Source organism: Amblyomma americanum, chromosome 5, assembly GCF_052857255.1.
Source record: "Amblyomma americanum isolate KBUSLIRL-KWMA chromosome 5, ASM5285725v1, whole genome shotgun sequence".
NCBI lineage: Eukaryota > Metazoa > Arthropoda > Arachnida > Ixodida > Ixodidae > Amblyomma > Amblyomma americanum.
The window spans coordinates 71,924,404-71,938,938 of NC_135501.1; the positions used below are offsets into that span (position 1 = coordinate 71,924,404).

At 49.8% G+C, this 14,535-nt stretch overlaps 1 protein-coding gene across 1 annotated transcript; it reads right to left on the minus strand.

The window, feature by feature from the left end:
• Nucleotides 1–730: 730 nt before the first annotated feature.
• LOC144134783 (uncharacterized) lies at nucleotides 731–2,017 on the minus strand. Its single transcript, XM_077667611.1, has one exon. It carries the CDS (start codon nucleotides 2,015–2,017, stop codon nucleotides 731–733), a length of 1,287 nt encoding a protein of 428 aa, XP_077523737.1.
• Between the last annotated feature and the right edge of the window lie 12,518 nt (nucleotides 2,018–14,535).

The window sequence follows — 14,535 nt, forward strand, 5'->3', positions numbered from 1 at the left end:
GACCGAAATAATGCTGGAGCGAGGTGGGATGCTCTCTTGATCTTCGAGCACACTCAAGGCGTGGTGACTACGAGGGCTCTCCGGCGGTGTCGCTTTATCTTCCGACAGCGTTATTGACTTCGACTTCAGGTCGATGATTGCACCGTGTTGGTTCAGGAATTCGATACCGAGAATGACGTCTCGTGAATACTGTTGGAGGATAACGAAGGTGGCAGGGTAAGTGCGGTCATGAATGGTTATTCTTGCCGTGCAAATTCCAGTCGGCGTGATGAGGTGTCCTCCAGCGGTCAGAATTTGAGGGCCTTCCCATGTGGTCTTAACTTTCTTCAACTGGGCGGCGATGTGTCCACTCATTACGGAGTAATCAGCAACTGTGTCCACTAAGGCGGTAACTGCGTGGCCGTCGAGAAGCACGTCGAGGTCGGTGGTTCTTTGCCTGGCGTTGCAGTTAGGTCTTGGCGCCGGATCGCGGCTGCGTCGTGTTGAACTGAAGTTTGAACGTCTCGTCGTCAAGTCGCCTTTCGTCGGTGTATTCTTGGCTTCCTGACTTCGTCGGGACGGCGGCGTGTCGTTATTATGTTGTCGAGGTGGTCTCTGCGTCGTCTTCATCGGCGGCGGAGGATCTTCGTCAGTTCGACGAACAGCAACCCACCTCCATCGGTTGCTGCTTTTAGTTTTCCGGATATGGGCTCGCAGAGCGGCCCCGTGCTGCGCCAGTGTATGGACGGCGCTACGGCGACAGGTAGCGGCCTGGTGACGGCGACCGGGATGGCCGTCGAGGGCTCCACTGAGTAGCGGCGAGGTACTCGGCGATGTCACGAGGGCGTTCGCCTCCTCGAGGGCGCGGTGCGTCGACGGCGAACCCTCGCAATCCCAGGTCGCGGTATGGGCATCGGCGGTACACATGGCCGCCTTCCCCGCAGTGGTAGCAGAGCAGGCGGTGGTCAGGACCGCACCAAACGTCTGTCTTCCTCGGGTAGCTGCGCTGGTCGACGGGTGGGCGTGTTGGTGGCGGTGGCGGTGGTCGACGGAATTGCGGCGTTACAGGGCCCTGGCGCGGTCGTGGAGGGGGACCTTGACGGCGGGCGACGGCGGCGTAGGTAATCGCTTCTGGCTGGGGCTGCGATGATTGTGATTGTAGCTCTCGAACTCCCAGCGATCGCTGGACTTCTTTGACAATTTCGGCGACTGAGGCCACTTGAGGTTGCGATGAAGGGAACATCCTTCGAAGCTCCTCTCGGACGACTGCCCTGATGGTCTCGCGCAGGTCGTCGATGGCCAGTGACTGAACTCCGGCGTAGTTTGTCGAGTTCGTGCGGCGGTTGTATTGTCGGTTCCGCACTTCGAGTGTCTTCTCAATGCTGGTGGCCTCGCGAAGGAACTCTTCTATGGTCGTCGGTGGGCTTCGTGTCATTGCGCCGAAAAGTTCCTCCTGTACACCACGCATCAGTAGGCGGACTTTCTTCTCTTCGGAAATTTCCGGGTCGGCGTGCCGGAACAGACGGCTCATTTCCTCAGTGAAGATTGCGATCGTCTCATTCGGCAGCTGCGCTCTGGTCACCAGTAGAGCTTGGGCTCGCTCTTTTCGCAGGACGCTTGTAAATGTTTGCAGGAAGCTGCTTCGGGACAGGTCCCACGTCGTCAAGGTGGCTTCTCGATTCTCGAACCACGTCCTGGCGGCGTCCTCCAATGCGAAATCGACATGTCGCAGCTTGTCGTCGCTTGCCCAGCTGTTAAACGTAGCGACCCTCTCATACGTTTCCAGCCAGCTTTCCGGGTCCTCAAATGTGGAACCGCGGAATGTCGGTGGTTCCCTGGGCTGCTGCAGCACGATGGGGGACGCTGGGGCTGCCATTGGGGTTGCCTCGGCCACAATCTTCTTGGTCTTCTTCGGTAGAAGTCCGTGCTCCGGGGGCAGCTGTTGAAGACGGCGGCTTGCTCGATTGTCCGGGACTACGTTGTTGTTCTCTTTGCGGTCCGGGCTTAGATTACGGCTTGTCGGGGGCGTCCGGTACATGAACAAAACAAAAAAGAAGCACCTCCACCAGATGTCACGTGGTGGTGACGTTGAAGAACACAGTAGCAATACTGTGAAAGACAAAACCAACTTTTATTGGGCGAACCTGTGCCCACAAAAGAGGCTACACTTGCAGCATAACGGTATAAAGAGAATTTATTGGTGCACCAGACCACATTTACATAAGAACACTGGCAGTCACGAACAGTACATAATGTAATTTCAAAAAGAAGCAAAATATGCGCAAACGAGTCACCAATATGCACAGATACAAACAGAAACGGAACAGGCCAACAATCTATATACAATGAATACCATTGCGCGGCATGTTTCCAAATTAAACATACATCTCAGTACGCGATGGTTTAAAACAGGGGAAGGTTGGGGTGGGGGGTGTAAATGGAGGGGGAAAGTTACCATGCGGTACAACACTTGTTCCCAGATGTGTACATTACTGGGTAAGGGGATGATACCCGTTACCACGACCAACCCAGGGCAAACTCAGCGAGTATTGACTAGTATTGCATGATTGGGAGCACCACTTTGTTAGAATGTACAGAAATAAAGTGGGTCGACCAGCGCCGCAAGAACACCGCTTCGCCGCCCACTGTTAGTTCTTCCTCTAGAAATTGCCACACAATGAGGCGCACCCTCCTCAAGAGCGGCAACATGGCGCGTTGCCGTCTTCCGCGCACTTCGGCCAAGCCTCGCTGCTTCCAAAGCGTGTAAAAAACCTCTGCTATCACAAGGCGCTCAAAGGATGAGCGCCTTCGAGAGTTGCGCTGACGCGGGCGCACCCTAAACATCCTGTAGATCAGGAGCCACAAAGTACGCGCTACGACGCAGTCTTCCAGGGCGTGCCGCTGTGTCTCAACAGCGCCGCAGTTGGTGCAGCGCGCGTTTGGCACGATGCCCCATCTTTCGAGACGCTCTCTCGTCGGCAGTGCTTGCCAACGGCGACGCCATTCGAAGTCTTGTACTTCTTTTGGCAACAGGCTCGATGCAAAGGCCTGCCATTTTCTAGGAGAAGTTTTTTCTGCCTGATCAATACTGAAATCCAAAACAGCAACCGCCGCACTAACGCGTGCCACTGGTGTTTCGCGTATATCCGTGGCTTAGCCAGAACCGGAAAAAGTCAGTTGCCACTTTGTAAATGGGCATAGGTTGCTCTGCTTGAGGCCCCGTGTGTCGCTGCGTTAGGAACAGTTGACTCCCAGTACCCAACCAATACAGGACTAGTGATCAACCTCTGTACATTTGGGCCGCTAGTAGGTCGAGAACTGCTTTGGTGGCGAAAGCTCGCGCTGTTGCCTGCCAGGAGGGCAGGTTCAAACCTCCTCTATCGCGTTCCGCGGCCAACATTTGACGGGACACTGGGGCCGGCTTTCCGTTCCACAGGACTTGTCCTGCGAGCGAGTTCAGCTTCCCTGCCACGCGACGCGGCAGTGGAGCAACACGCGCAACGAAGCAAGCGTACGCAGCTGCGCACGTACGGAAGAATAGTGCCTTGGCGTTCAAAGTTAGTTCTAGGTGTGCAATCGAATCTATGGCCCGTCGCGCTCGAGTGATAGCGTCGTCCCACGTTCTCGGTGACACACCTGCTGGCGTGAACATGATTCCTAAAACTCGCACACCATCGATGAACTGGATTCCACCGGGCAAGGGGTCCTGAAACGTGCCAAAGCTCAGGGCTTGGCTCTTTGTGGTGTTCAATTGCGCCCCTGAGAGGGCTGCATACTCGTTGAAAACTAGCCAGAAAGCAAGGAAACTGTCCGCATCTCGCAAGAAAAGCGAGATGTCGTCCGCATAAGCAGACACAGAAACTCTTTCCTGCCCCGGAAGGGGAAAACCTCGGATAGCTGGGTGGTCTTCAACTACACGGAGCAGAGGGTCCAGCGAGAGCACGAAGCGAGCGGGAGAGAGGGGACAACCTTGTCGAACTCCTCGCGTCACAGAAATTTCCCCGCTCAACGCCCCATTTAAAACCAGCTGACTAGACAGCCCCGAATATAGAGCACCTACTAAGTTAGTAAATTTGTCCGGAAGGCCCAGACATGACAAGACTGCCAACAAGTAGTCATGCTCGACTCTATCGAAGGCTTTGCTTTGATCGAGGGAGATGAAACAACCGTTCAGTTTTTTTGCCTGAGCGTACGCAAAAAGGTCACGTGTGAGAGCCAGTGAAGTGAAGATTGATCTACCTAAGACTGACGAGCTCTGGAGAGGGCTGACCACATCGCCTAAGCACTGCTTCAAGCGGTCTGTTAAAACCGTAGCGACAACTTTGTAGTCTGTGTTGATGAGCGTTATTGGTCTCCACGAACTTGGGTCTGAGAGGGGCTTATCTGGCTTGCGGATGAGAACCACGTGCCCCAATAAAAAGGACGACGGCTTCACACCCTCCAGAAGCACTGAATTCACTATGGCTGTCAAGTGCTCGCCGAGAATCTCGAAGAATGTCGAGTAGAACCCGGCAAGAATTCCGTCTGGACCGGGAGCTGCGGACGCCCTCATACGAGCTAGCGCCGCTCGCACTTCTTCCATACTGGCTGGGCCGCAGAGCGCTGCTTCATTTATTTCCGGGCACGCGTATCACCCACACAAGTCTTCAACCCTGCAACTTAAATCCGCATTTCTGCTGGCGTGCTCAGAGGAGAACAACGAGGCGTAGTGGGCCGTGAACACTTGATCAATATCTGAATGGGCACTGGAGTGCCGGCCGTCTGGCAAGATCACGCCTTCAATTCGTGAAAGTCCTTTGTTTTCGTGTTCCCCCTCTCGGGCGCGACGGAGTTCTGCCGCTACTCGAGGGGACGTTGTTGGGTCGGGCGAATTACTCGAGCTCCGAGCTAGGAGCCTGTAATATCGCACGCGCTGCGATTCAAGGTACTCGCTCATGAAGAGCGTCAGAGTGCCTCCGGCCTCAACGATGCGAATGCGCCGCATCAAGTCGTTAAGTTCGCAGTTATTCTAACGCGCCTGGCTTTGCGTTCCCTTACTAGAATCTCACGCCAACTGGTTTTAGTTCGTCCCACTCGTCCGCAGTCAGGTCTTCGACCTTTGGGAGGGTCTCTGCAAGTGCTTGAAGAATGGAGGCCAAACTAACTTCATCGTGCAGACGCGCGGGGTCCATTCTCCACCTACTCTGGTCGGGCGACCTTCCGGGCGATGCGTTCACGCGTACTGACACAAATGCGTGGTCGCTGATGCCCTGGACGCCTGGCGGCGGGCTTACAGTCTCGCATGCGCGGAGAAGTGGTACGAGGGCAGGAGGGAGATAAACTCGATCAAGACGGCTAGCAGAGCGGCCTCGATTCCACGTGGCCACAAAGTCATCGTCATTAAGGGCAACCCACGCATCTGTTAGCTTAAAGCGTCTCACTAAACCCTCGAGTTCCCTGGCATTGTAGTTTGAGGAACCTTGGCCTGGGCCGCGTAGATCTCGCCAAGAATCTAGTACACAATTAAAGTCGCCGATGAGCACACACGGCACGTTCTGGTCGATATAGGTACCAATTGTTTTAAAAAAATCATTCGTCCGACTGCGTCTGGCCGGCGCGTATACGTTAATGAAACGAGTTTTCTGATTGTCCATGAATATATCTGTAATTATGGCGCGACCATCAAGACCGAAAGTGCAATGTGCGCTCGTCCTGTAGGTGTTTGTAATAAACACCACACCAACCCCACATGGTTGAGAGGTGGTCAACGAAAAAAAAGCGTCGACATGGAATCGCCTACGAAATGCTGACACATCTGCTGGGGTACGAAAATTGCATTCTTGCAAGAAAAGTAAATCTGCGCCTACTGAGCGAGCGAGGTGCATAACCTCTAGCTGCTTGGCTAGAGCTCGAAAACCTCTGACATTGAAGGTAATGAAATGAATCTCAGCCATATTTTGCCAAAGGAACCAAACCATTAGCCCCTGGGAAATAGTACAACCAACAAAAGAGCAGCGTTGACCGACTCACAAGTCGTGTGGTGCGGCGGTGGTCGTAGAACGGGCGATGGACCTGGGTGGCTCGAGGATGCTGCCATAGTAGGTAAGTCCCTGTGGACGCTATAGCACAGGCTACGTGGTTGTAGTCCGCGAAGTGTCTTTCCCTGACTCTGCCGTAAAAGGCGTCCGTGGCACGCATGGTTCGTGTGGAGCGCAGGGCGCTCTGGTTCATGGTGAACACACCACACATAACGCTCACACCTGGGCATGCCGCCACCAACAGTGCTTGCACCAACCGATGAACTTGTGCCGAAAACACATGCAGCAGGGACACATCGACACAGTCTTCTATGGCCCGCCGCGTGACACAGCACCGGCACCTCATCACGTCCATCGTCGAAGGCGCGTGGAATTTCTGCTGTTGTCGACGGGAGCAGGTCGCTATCGGCGCTGGCCGGGTGCGCGGCGCTAATTCGGCCGCCGCGATAAGGGCGGGGCCAAGGAAGGTAGGGCGACCGAGGCGGCCGGGGAAATTCTTCGGTGAAGCCATGGCCGCTAATCGTCGAAATCGAAGAAATCCATCTCCGCTCCATCCTCTGCCGTCTTTTTTCAAACTCAAATTCAAATTTTTTTATTAATCGATGAAAGCACAAAAAAAGAGTGTCCAGCACTGTTTGGACCCGTAGCCGTAGGCTAGTTATGGGTCCAAGAAATGAAATTACGTAATGCAGACACTTCGTCGCATGCACAGTAAAAACTTAGAAGAGCGGAGAGAGAGATATATACATAGTACAAATGGGGGAAAGAGAAAAAAAAACCTAACAAGGGACAGTCGCCTCGGAAAACATCGTGCACTTCAAATTATAATGATAAATGGGATGTGAAATGCAGATAGATGTCTTTTAACATGTTTAATGCATGAGCTGAAAGAATTTTTCAGCTGTATGTGCAAAATTTTGAGCATATTTTATTTCTTGTGGAAGAGTATTCCATATCTTAACACCAGTGAAAGAGAGCCGTCGTTCTCCATAAACATTGTGCGTGGGTGGTAAATTAAGGTTGCCTAATGCTACATTTCTGGTAGCACGAGATGATGTATGGAAGAGGGACATATGGAAGGGGTGGTTGTTTCTTACGATGCTGTTAACGACAGTTGCTGTTTTTAGGAGGCGTAGTGAATCGAAAGGTAATATCTGTAGGTCATGGAATAATGGGTTGCTGGGGTGATCCTGCGTAGAATGCGTTATGATTCGTAATGATCGTTTCTGCAATTTTCTGATTGGCTGTAGAACTACTGTAGGTCCATCCCCATGAGTCCAGACAGTATGAGAGATGACTGTGGATAAAGGCAAAATTTAAAATACGTAATGTACTTGTGCCAAAAAAATCACGTGCTTGAAGCAGTTTACAGCACCCCGATGCCATTTTCACCCCCACTGCTAATAAATGGTTTTGCCAGTGCAGGTGTCTGTCAAACAATACGCCAAGATATTTAAAACAAGGAGTATATTCCAGTAGGGAGTTGTTAATACAGATGGTTACAGAGTTAGGATCTACTTGTTTTCTGCGGGAATGAAATATAGTATATTTTGTTTTCTTGACATTTACAGTAAGCCTGTTGGCTGAAAACCATTTAGAGACGTTTGCCAAATGTTCGTTTGCTTTGAACTGTATTTCCTCGATGCTTTTTTCTTTGGGGCAGCGGTAACTGTCGCAGAGGGACCGCTGTCCGACGAGGAGCGCTGACGCTTCGGTTCATCGGGCTCTTGCCCCTTATGAGACAGGCAGGCGCTAGTCTTTCGGGGGCTCGGGCGTTGCGTCTTTGGGACACTGGTGCTTACCAGAGCCAGGGCTTCGGGGCTAGCGCTCTGGGGCTCATTGGTTACCCTCGGTATGTCCGCTACCACAGGAGCCTCCAACTCGGACTCCGTAGCGCTCTGCTGTCTCTCAGATGGAGTTGGCTGCGCGTGCAACAAGGCAGCTTCCAGTTTTTCCAGGTCAGACAGGCCATCTGACGACGTAGAGTCCTTCGAACCCTCTTCGGTAGAAGTTTGGTCTGTCTCGTCAGTCAATGGAGTGCCAGGCGACCTGGGCTCTCCCGAGTCCTCAGCGAGGGTGGTTGTGGACCTGGTGCCGTCCACTTCGTCCCGGCGTGGAGCCGGGGCCGCCCCGAGCGGGACTTGCGGCGTACTCCTCGGAGCTGCGAGGGCGGCCGCGTAGGAACGCGGCGCGATGCAGTCTGACGTGACGTGATTCCCGCCACACCGCTTGCAGGCTACTTGGCACGAGTCCGCCTCGTGACCGTACGCAGCACAGCGGCCGCAGCGCGGGGCGGTGCAAGCGGCACCGAGGTGACCTTCCACGCCGCAACGGACGCACACCTTCCTCAATCCACGGTATTCCAACATAGCGCGGTGACCCGCGACCGTGATGAAATTTGGTGGCGCCCGCTGCATGTCGAGCTTCACCAGACGAGCGCCGCTGCGAACGTGGCTCCTTGACTTGAAAACGGGTTCCGTGACTGCCCTGACCTTGCCAAAGGGGCTCAGGGCGACTGCGAGCGCGTCGTCGCTCACGCTTGGTGGAAGTCGCCGGACCGTTACGAACACCACTGGCGCAGCAAGCTGAACCAGCCGCACTTGATGACCGGCCACAAGCAGAGAGCCCGCGGCCAACATTTTCGTGGCTTGCGCCATTGAACTGACCGCTGCCAGGAACTTAGTTCCGCCGAGGTGCTGCAAATACTGCGGCCCCCCCGACACCGACGACCTCCTCGATAGCATCGATCAGGTCGTCCGCCGGCACGGGTACCGGTACGTTAAAGTTGAAGCATTGCGCTTTTGTGTGGCGCGTCGCAGGCGGCGGAAGGTCCATCTTCACCAAGCCCTGGACACCGCAGCAGCAGGCCGGGCGCCGGGGCACGGGCAGCAGGGCCTCAGAAGGCGATGGGCAGCGTAACGGGCGGCCTCACAGGATTGTCGGCGATCGTCGGCGAGCACGGTCGGCGATCGTCGAAAATCTGATCCGCGGGTCAAGCACGTCGGCTGTTATATAGCAGTCGTCGAATGTTCCAGGCTAATCGTTGGGACCCGCGTGCCTTCCACAAAGTTCTACACCTTTCGCCTCAGCCGATGAAATCAGATACCATAAGGTTCGTCTACACAAGACAGCGAATAGAAGCATCGATGACTTGCCAGAAACTTCGGATAGATGCAGGCGCGTCCCGCGCTGTGCGATAACACTTGTTAGGCGGCGAAACGTGGTCGCCCGATAAAGATAAATGACACGTGTCAATATATATATATATATATATATATATATATATATATATATATATATATATATATATATATATATATATATATATATATATACATGCAAAGTTGTGAAGGGCTTCAGTTAGCCATAGATTTATTTTAAGTCTACGTTTCGGACAGAGCCTGTTCTTTCTCAGGAGTCTTGAGAAGGGACGGGCTCTGTCCGAAACGTCGACTCAAAAACTCAAAATAAATGTATGGCTAACTGAAGCGTGTCACAACTTTGCATTCTGCCTCTGGCAACCAAATACGTTTATTTTTATATACTATGTATGTATATATATATATATATATATATATATATATATATATATATATATATATATATATATATATATATATATATATATATATATATATATATATATATATATATATATATATATTAAGGAAGCCAACAGTCACCGAAACCAAGGGGCATAGGGGAATGTTTTTAGTCTTTTTTTTTTCTAGTGCCAATCAATCGGTTTAAAGAAAATTACTTATAAAGCAGCAGAAAAAACAACCATGCCGACGGTGGGATCCGAACCCACGACCTCCGAATATCGCTTCCGGCGCTCTTACCAACGGAGCTACGGCGACGGCTGTCCAATCTGCTGCTTTCGTGGGTATTTATGTTTACTGCCTGTAAGCGAACCTTGAGAGTGTTCACCAGCGCCACCCTCGACCATAGCGGTGGGCGTAGCACGTCCTGTAATACCGCGAGTGTGACGTAGAACGTCATCTAACGGCGAGGGCGGAAACTGTGCGAGAGCCCTCTTATCCTACCTATAGCAACAAGACTGCCAGAACCGAGACCCCCGTTAAGCTATCAGCAGACAAGGTAAAGGAAATGAGGGGCTCGTTTGACAAAGATATTAAGGAAGCCAACAGTCACCGAAACCAAGGGGCATAGGGGAATGTTTTTAATCTTTTTTTTGTTTGTAGTGCCAATCAATCGGTGTAAAGAAAATTAATTATAATTACTTCCTTAATATGTTTGTCAAACGAGCCCCTCATTTCCTTTACCTTGTCTGCTAATATATATATATATATATATATATATATATATATATATATATATATATATATATATATATATATATATATATCAAAAGTGATTTCTGGCAGCTGATTTGGTCAATATAATATAAAATCACCAAAAATTGAAGAAACATAACAGGATTTAATTCACGACGTTTCGGCTGGAGGACCAGCCTTTTTCGAGTGTAGTGCAGCGTTTGAAACACGCAGTTTTTATAGAGAATGCGCGAGGTACAAAGTTTACAAGTTTACAGCAAAGCACGAGTTCAGAACACTTGGGGGGGGGGGGGGGGTGGAAGAGACCAGGAAGAACATTTTTTTTAAGAAAGGAAGAGAGATAATCGCTGCAGGTGTTCCGGAGAGGCCGAATTTTTTTTAATAAGAAAAGAACAATAAGATTAAGATAACAAAAATATAAAAGAGGGAGATTCTTTCCCACTACCTCAGGGCTGCCTTAAAAAGGCCCTCGAGGTGTCGCTCCTCTCAGGATTTTGCTGATAAGCGTGAAGAGCTCCACCCCTATACAAGGAGGAAGCTACATTCCAGAGAAACTGGTATGGGGGGAAGGAGGGGGAGTGAAAAGGAATGCAAACGAGGCCTCTAATAAAGAAAAAAAGACGAAAAAAAGAAAAAAGGAAAGAAGAGCCATTGTACAGGGCTTGGTAATATGCATTCAGAGAAGGGTGGTGGCAACACGAGAGAATACAAAATAGGGCATTAAAAAAATGAAAAATAGAAAAAAAGAAAAAAGGGGGGATTCTTTTCCACCCCCTCAGGGCTGCTTTGGAAAGGGGTGAAGGGCGTAGTTTGGTGACAAGCGTGAAGGGCTTGACCCCTGTACATGCAGAAGGCAACATTCCAGAGGAACTGGTAGGGGGGAAGGGAGGGGGGTAAAGAGGAATGCCAACGAGGCCTCTAAAAAAAGAAGAGAAAAAAAGAAACAAAAACAGAAAGACAAAAAGAATAAGAAAAAGAAAAAAAATTAGGGGAAAAAAAGGAAAGAAGAGCCATTGTACAAGACTTGGAAATATTCATTCAGACACGGGTTGTGGCAACACGAGAGAAATCAAATAATACAAGTTCCTAACCAATCCTTAGAAGGGCACTCCGTACACACGCATACAGATACAGACAAAAGACAAGGCTAACAATAAATCCAACACCAGAAACGAACTGCAATGAGTCGGAAGTACAATCTACCGCAAGACAAATGACCATTTAGAGTAAACAATTCATCAATGTATGAAGCGAAGACCGACATGACAGCAAAAAAATGAGGGAGGATAACAGGAAATGGGTGACAATATAATACAATGCGCGACTATACAAGATTAGAATAATAATAAAAAGGGGAAAGAAAATAGCAGTAAATGTGGGACAATGCAAGTGAAAAAACTGGGGACAATGCAAGCGAAAAAAGGAAAACACGTCGGAAGCTATGCTTGTTATTATGCATGCTGCCGCCCGTTCTATGAGTCTGGGATAATTATTTTTGGTAGTCTGGGATAATTATTATTTTAGGAGTCTGGGATAACTATTTGTTACATCTATTGAGTGTGTAAGCATGATAGCCGGCCTACTGTTTCGTTAATGCCGCTCGAGACTTCGTTAAATTTGTGAATCAGGTACGATTCACAGCTCTCGCGGTCATAATTTGTTTTTAACCCCGATTGGAGTACAATAGTTGTAAAGTTATCGAATGGGTGCCCAAGGTTGTTGATGTGCTTTGAAAGTGGGAGATTTGGCTGTGTCCGCACATGTGATCTGTGGTTGATGCGAATTCTGAATGGTGTAACGGTCTGCCCTACGTACTGAGCTTTACAGGTGCCTCATTCCAGGAGCTAGACAACATTAGCGCTGTCGCATGAAAAGTTACCTTTTATCTTAAAAGAGAAGAATGACGCTGCGATTTTAGCACTGGTTGTTGTTGTCATCATCGGACAGAGTTTTCACCTAGGTTTATTGCATGGCGCGGATCCTCTGAAGCTACGGTTGCCGATTGTGGACGATGTTATCATATCCCGGATGTTCCTTGCGCGCCTATACACAACACGTGGGGCATCAGGGATAACTTCTTTCATCTTTTGACTCTGTTGAAGGATGTTGTGGCGTTTTTTAAGAATTGTGCTAACATTGGGAATTGAAGCCGAATGGGTATGAACCACATTGACTTGATAGTCCGGGCGTGGCTACTTTTTGCCATTTATGAGTTCGCGCCGGTCATGCTTTGAAGCTTTCTTGACTGAATCGTCGATGACTGACAATGGGTGCCTCGGTCGTGCTAGGTCCACACGGAGTTGCTCGCAGTTTGATTCAAAGTCGCCTTCTTTAGAGCAAATCCTAGGGAAACGTAGGGACTGACTGTAAGCGATGGATGTTTTACAATGGCGAGTGTGACTGCTCTGGTAGTGTAGGTACTGGTGACGGCCGGTGGGTTTTCTGTAGACTGTTGTCTCAAGTTTGTTATTCGTGATGGTCACCTGGACGTCAAGAAAATTCATTGTCGAGGCTGAATGCGACGAGAAAAACGATATGTTAGGATGAGTGCTGTTGAAGTCCGAAATAAACTTAGTGAGTTTTTCTTCACCATGTGTCCAGACCATTAATATGTCATCGATGAATCTTCGGTAAAATATTGGTTTAAAGGGAAAGTAGTTGAGGAATTTGGTCCAATTTTGGTTCCCATTGACGTTCCACTTATTTGCACGTAGTGGTGGCCATTAAACTCGAAGTTATTTAACTCAAGTATCAGTTTTAACATCTCTGCAAGGTTAGACAGCAGTCGCGTAGCTCAGTTGGTAGAGCACCGGACGCGTTATTCGGAGGTCGTTGGTTCGGATCCCACCGGTAACATGGTTGTTTTTCTCCTGCTTTATCAGTAGTTTTCTTTAAGTCAATTCATTGGCACTACAAATTAAAAAAGAACAATTTAGAAACATCTTTAATGCACCTTGGTTTCGGTGATTGTCGGTTTCCTTAATATGTTTGTCAAACGGGCCCCTCATTTCATTTACCTTCTCTGCTAATAGCTTAACGCGGGTCTCGGTTTTGCCAGTCTTGATGCCATAGGTAGCATAAGAGGGTTCTCGCACAGTTTCCGCCCTCGCCGTTAGATGACGTTCCACGTCACGCTCGCGCTATTACAGGACGTGCTACGTCCGCCGCTATGGTCGAGGGTGGTGCTGGTGAACACTCTCAAGGTACGCTTACGCCCAATAAACATAAATACTCACGAGAGCAGCAGATTGGACAGCCGTCGCCGTAGCTCAGTTGGTAAGAGCACCGGACGCGATATTCGGAGTTCGTGGGTTCGGATCCCACCGGCGGTATGGTTGTTTTTTCTGCTGCTTTAGAAGTAATTTTCTTTAAGCGATTTATTAATTTAAGTATTATTATCCCACTGAGAAGCACAACACATTAAAAAAACGTTCCCCTATGCACCTTGGTTTCGGTGACTGGTAGCTCCCTTTATAGGTTTGTCAAACGGGACCCTCATTTCATTTACCTTGTCTGCTAATAACTTAACGAGGGTTTCGGTTCTGGCAGTCTTGATGCCATAGGTAGCATAAGAGGGCTCTCGCACAATTTCCGCCCTCGCCGTTAGATGACGTTCCACGTCACGCTCGCGGTATTACAGGACGTGCTAGGTCCGCCGCTGTAGTCGAGGGTGGCGCTGGTGAACACTCTCAAGGTACGCTTACACCCAATAAACATAAATACTCACGAGAGCAGCAGATTGGACAGCCGTCGCCGTAGCTCAGTTGGTAAGAGCACCGGACGCGATATTCGGAGGTCGTGGGTTCGGATCCCACCGGTGGCATAGCTGTTTTTTCTGCTGCTTTAGAAGTAATTTTCTTTAAGCGATTTATTAATCTAAGTATTATTATCCCACTGAGAAGCACAACACATTAAAAAAAACGTTCCTTTATGCACCTTGGTTTCGGTGACTGTTAGCTCCCTTTATAGGTTTGTCAAACGCGCCCCTCATTTCATTTACCTTGTCTGCTAATAACTTAACGAGGGTTTCGGTTCTGGCAGTCTTGATGCCGTAGGTAGCATAAGAGGGCTCTCGCACAGTTTCCGCCCTCGCCGTTAGATGACGTTCCACGTCACGCTCGCGGTATTACAGGACGTGTTAGGTCCGCCGCTATGGTCGAGGCTGGCGCTGGTGAACACTCTCAAGGTACGCTTGCACCCAATAAATATAAATACTCACGAGAGCAGCAGATTGGAAAGCC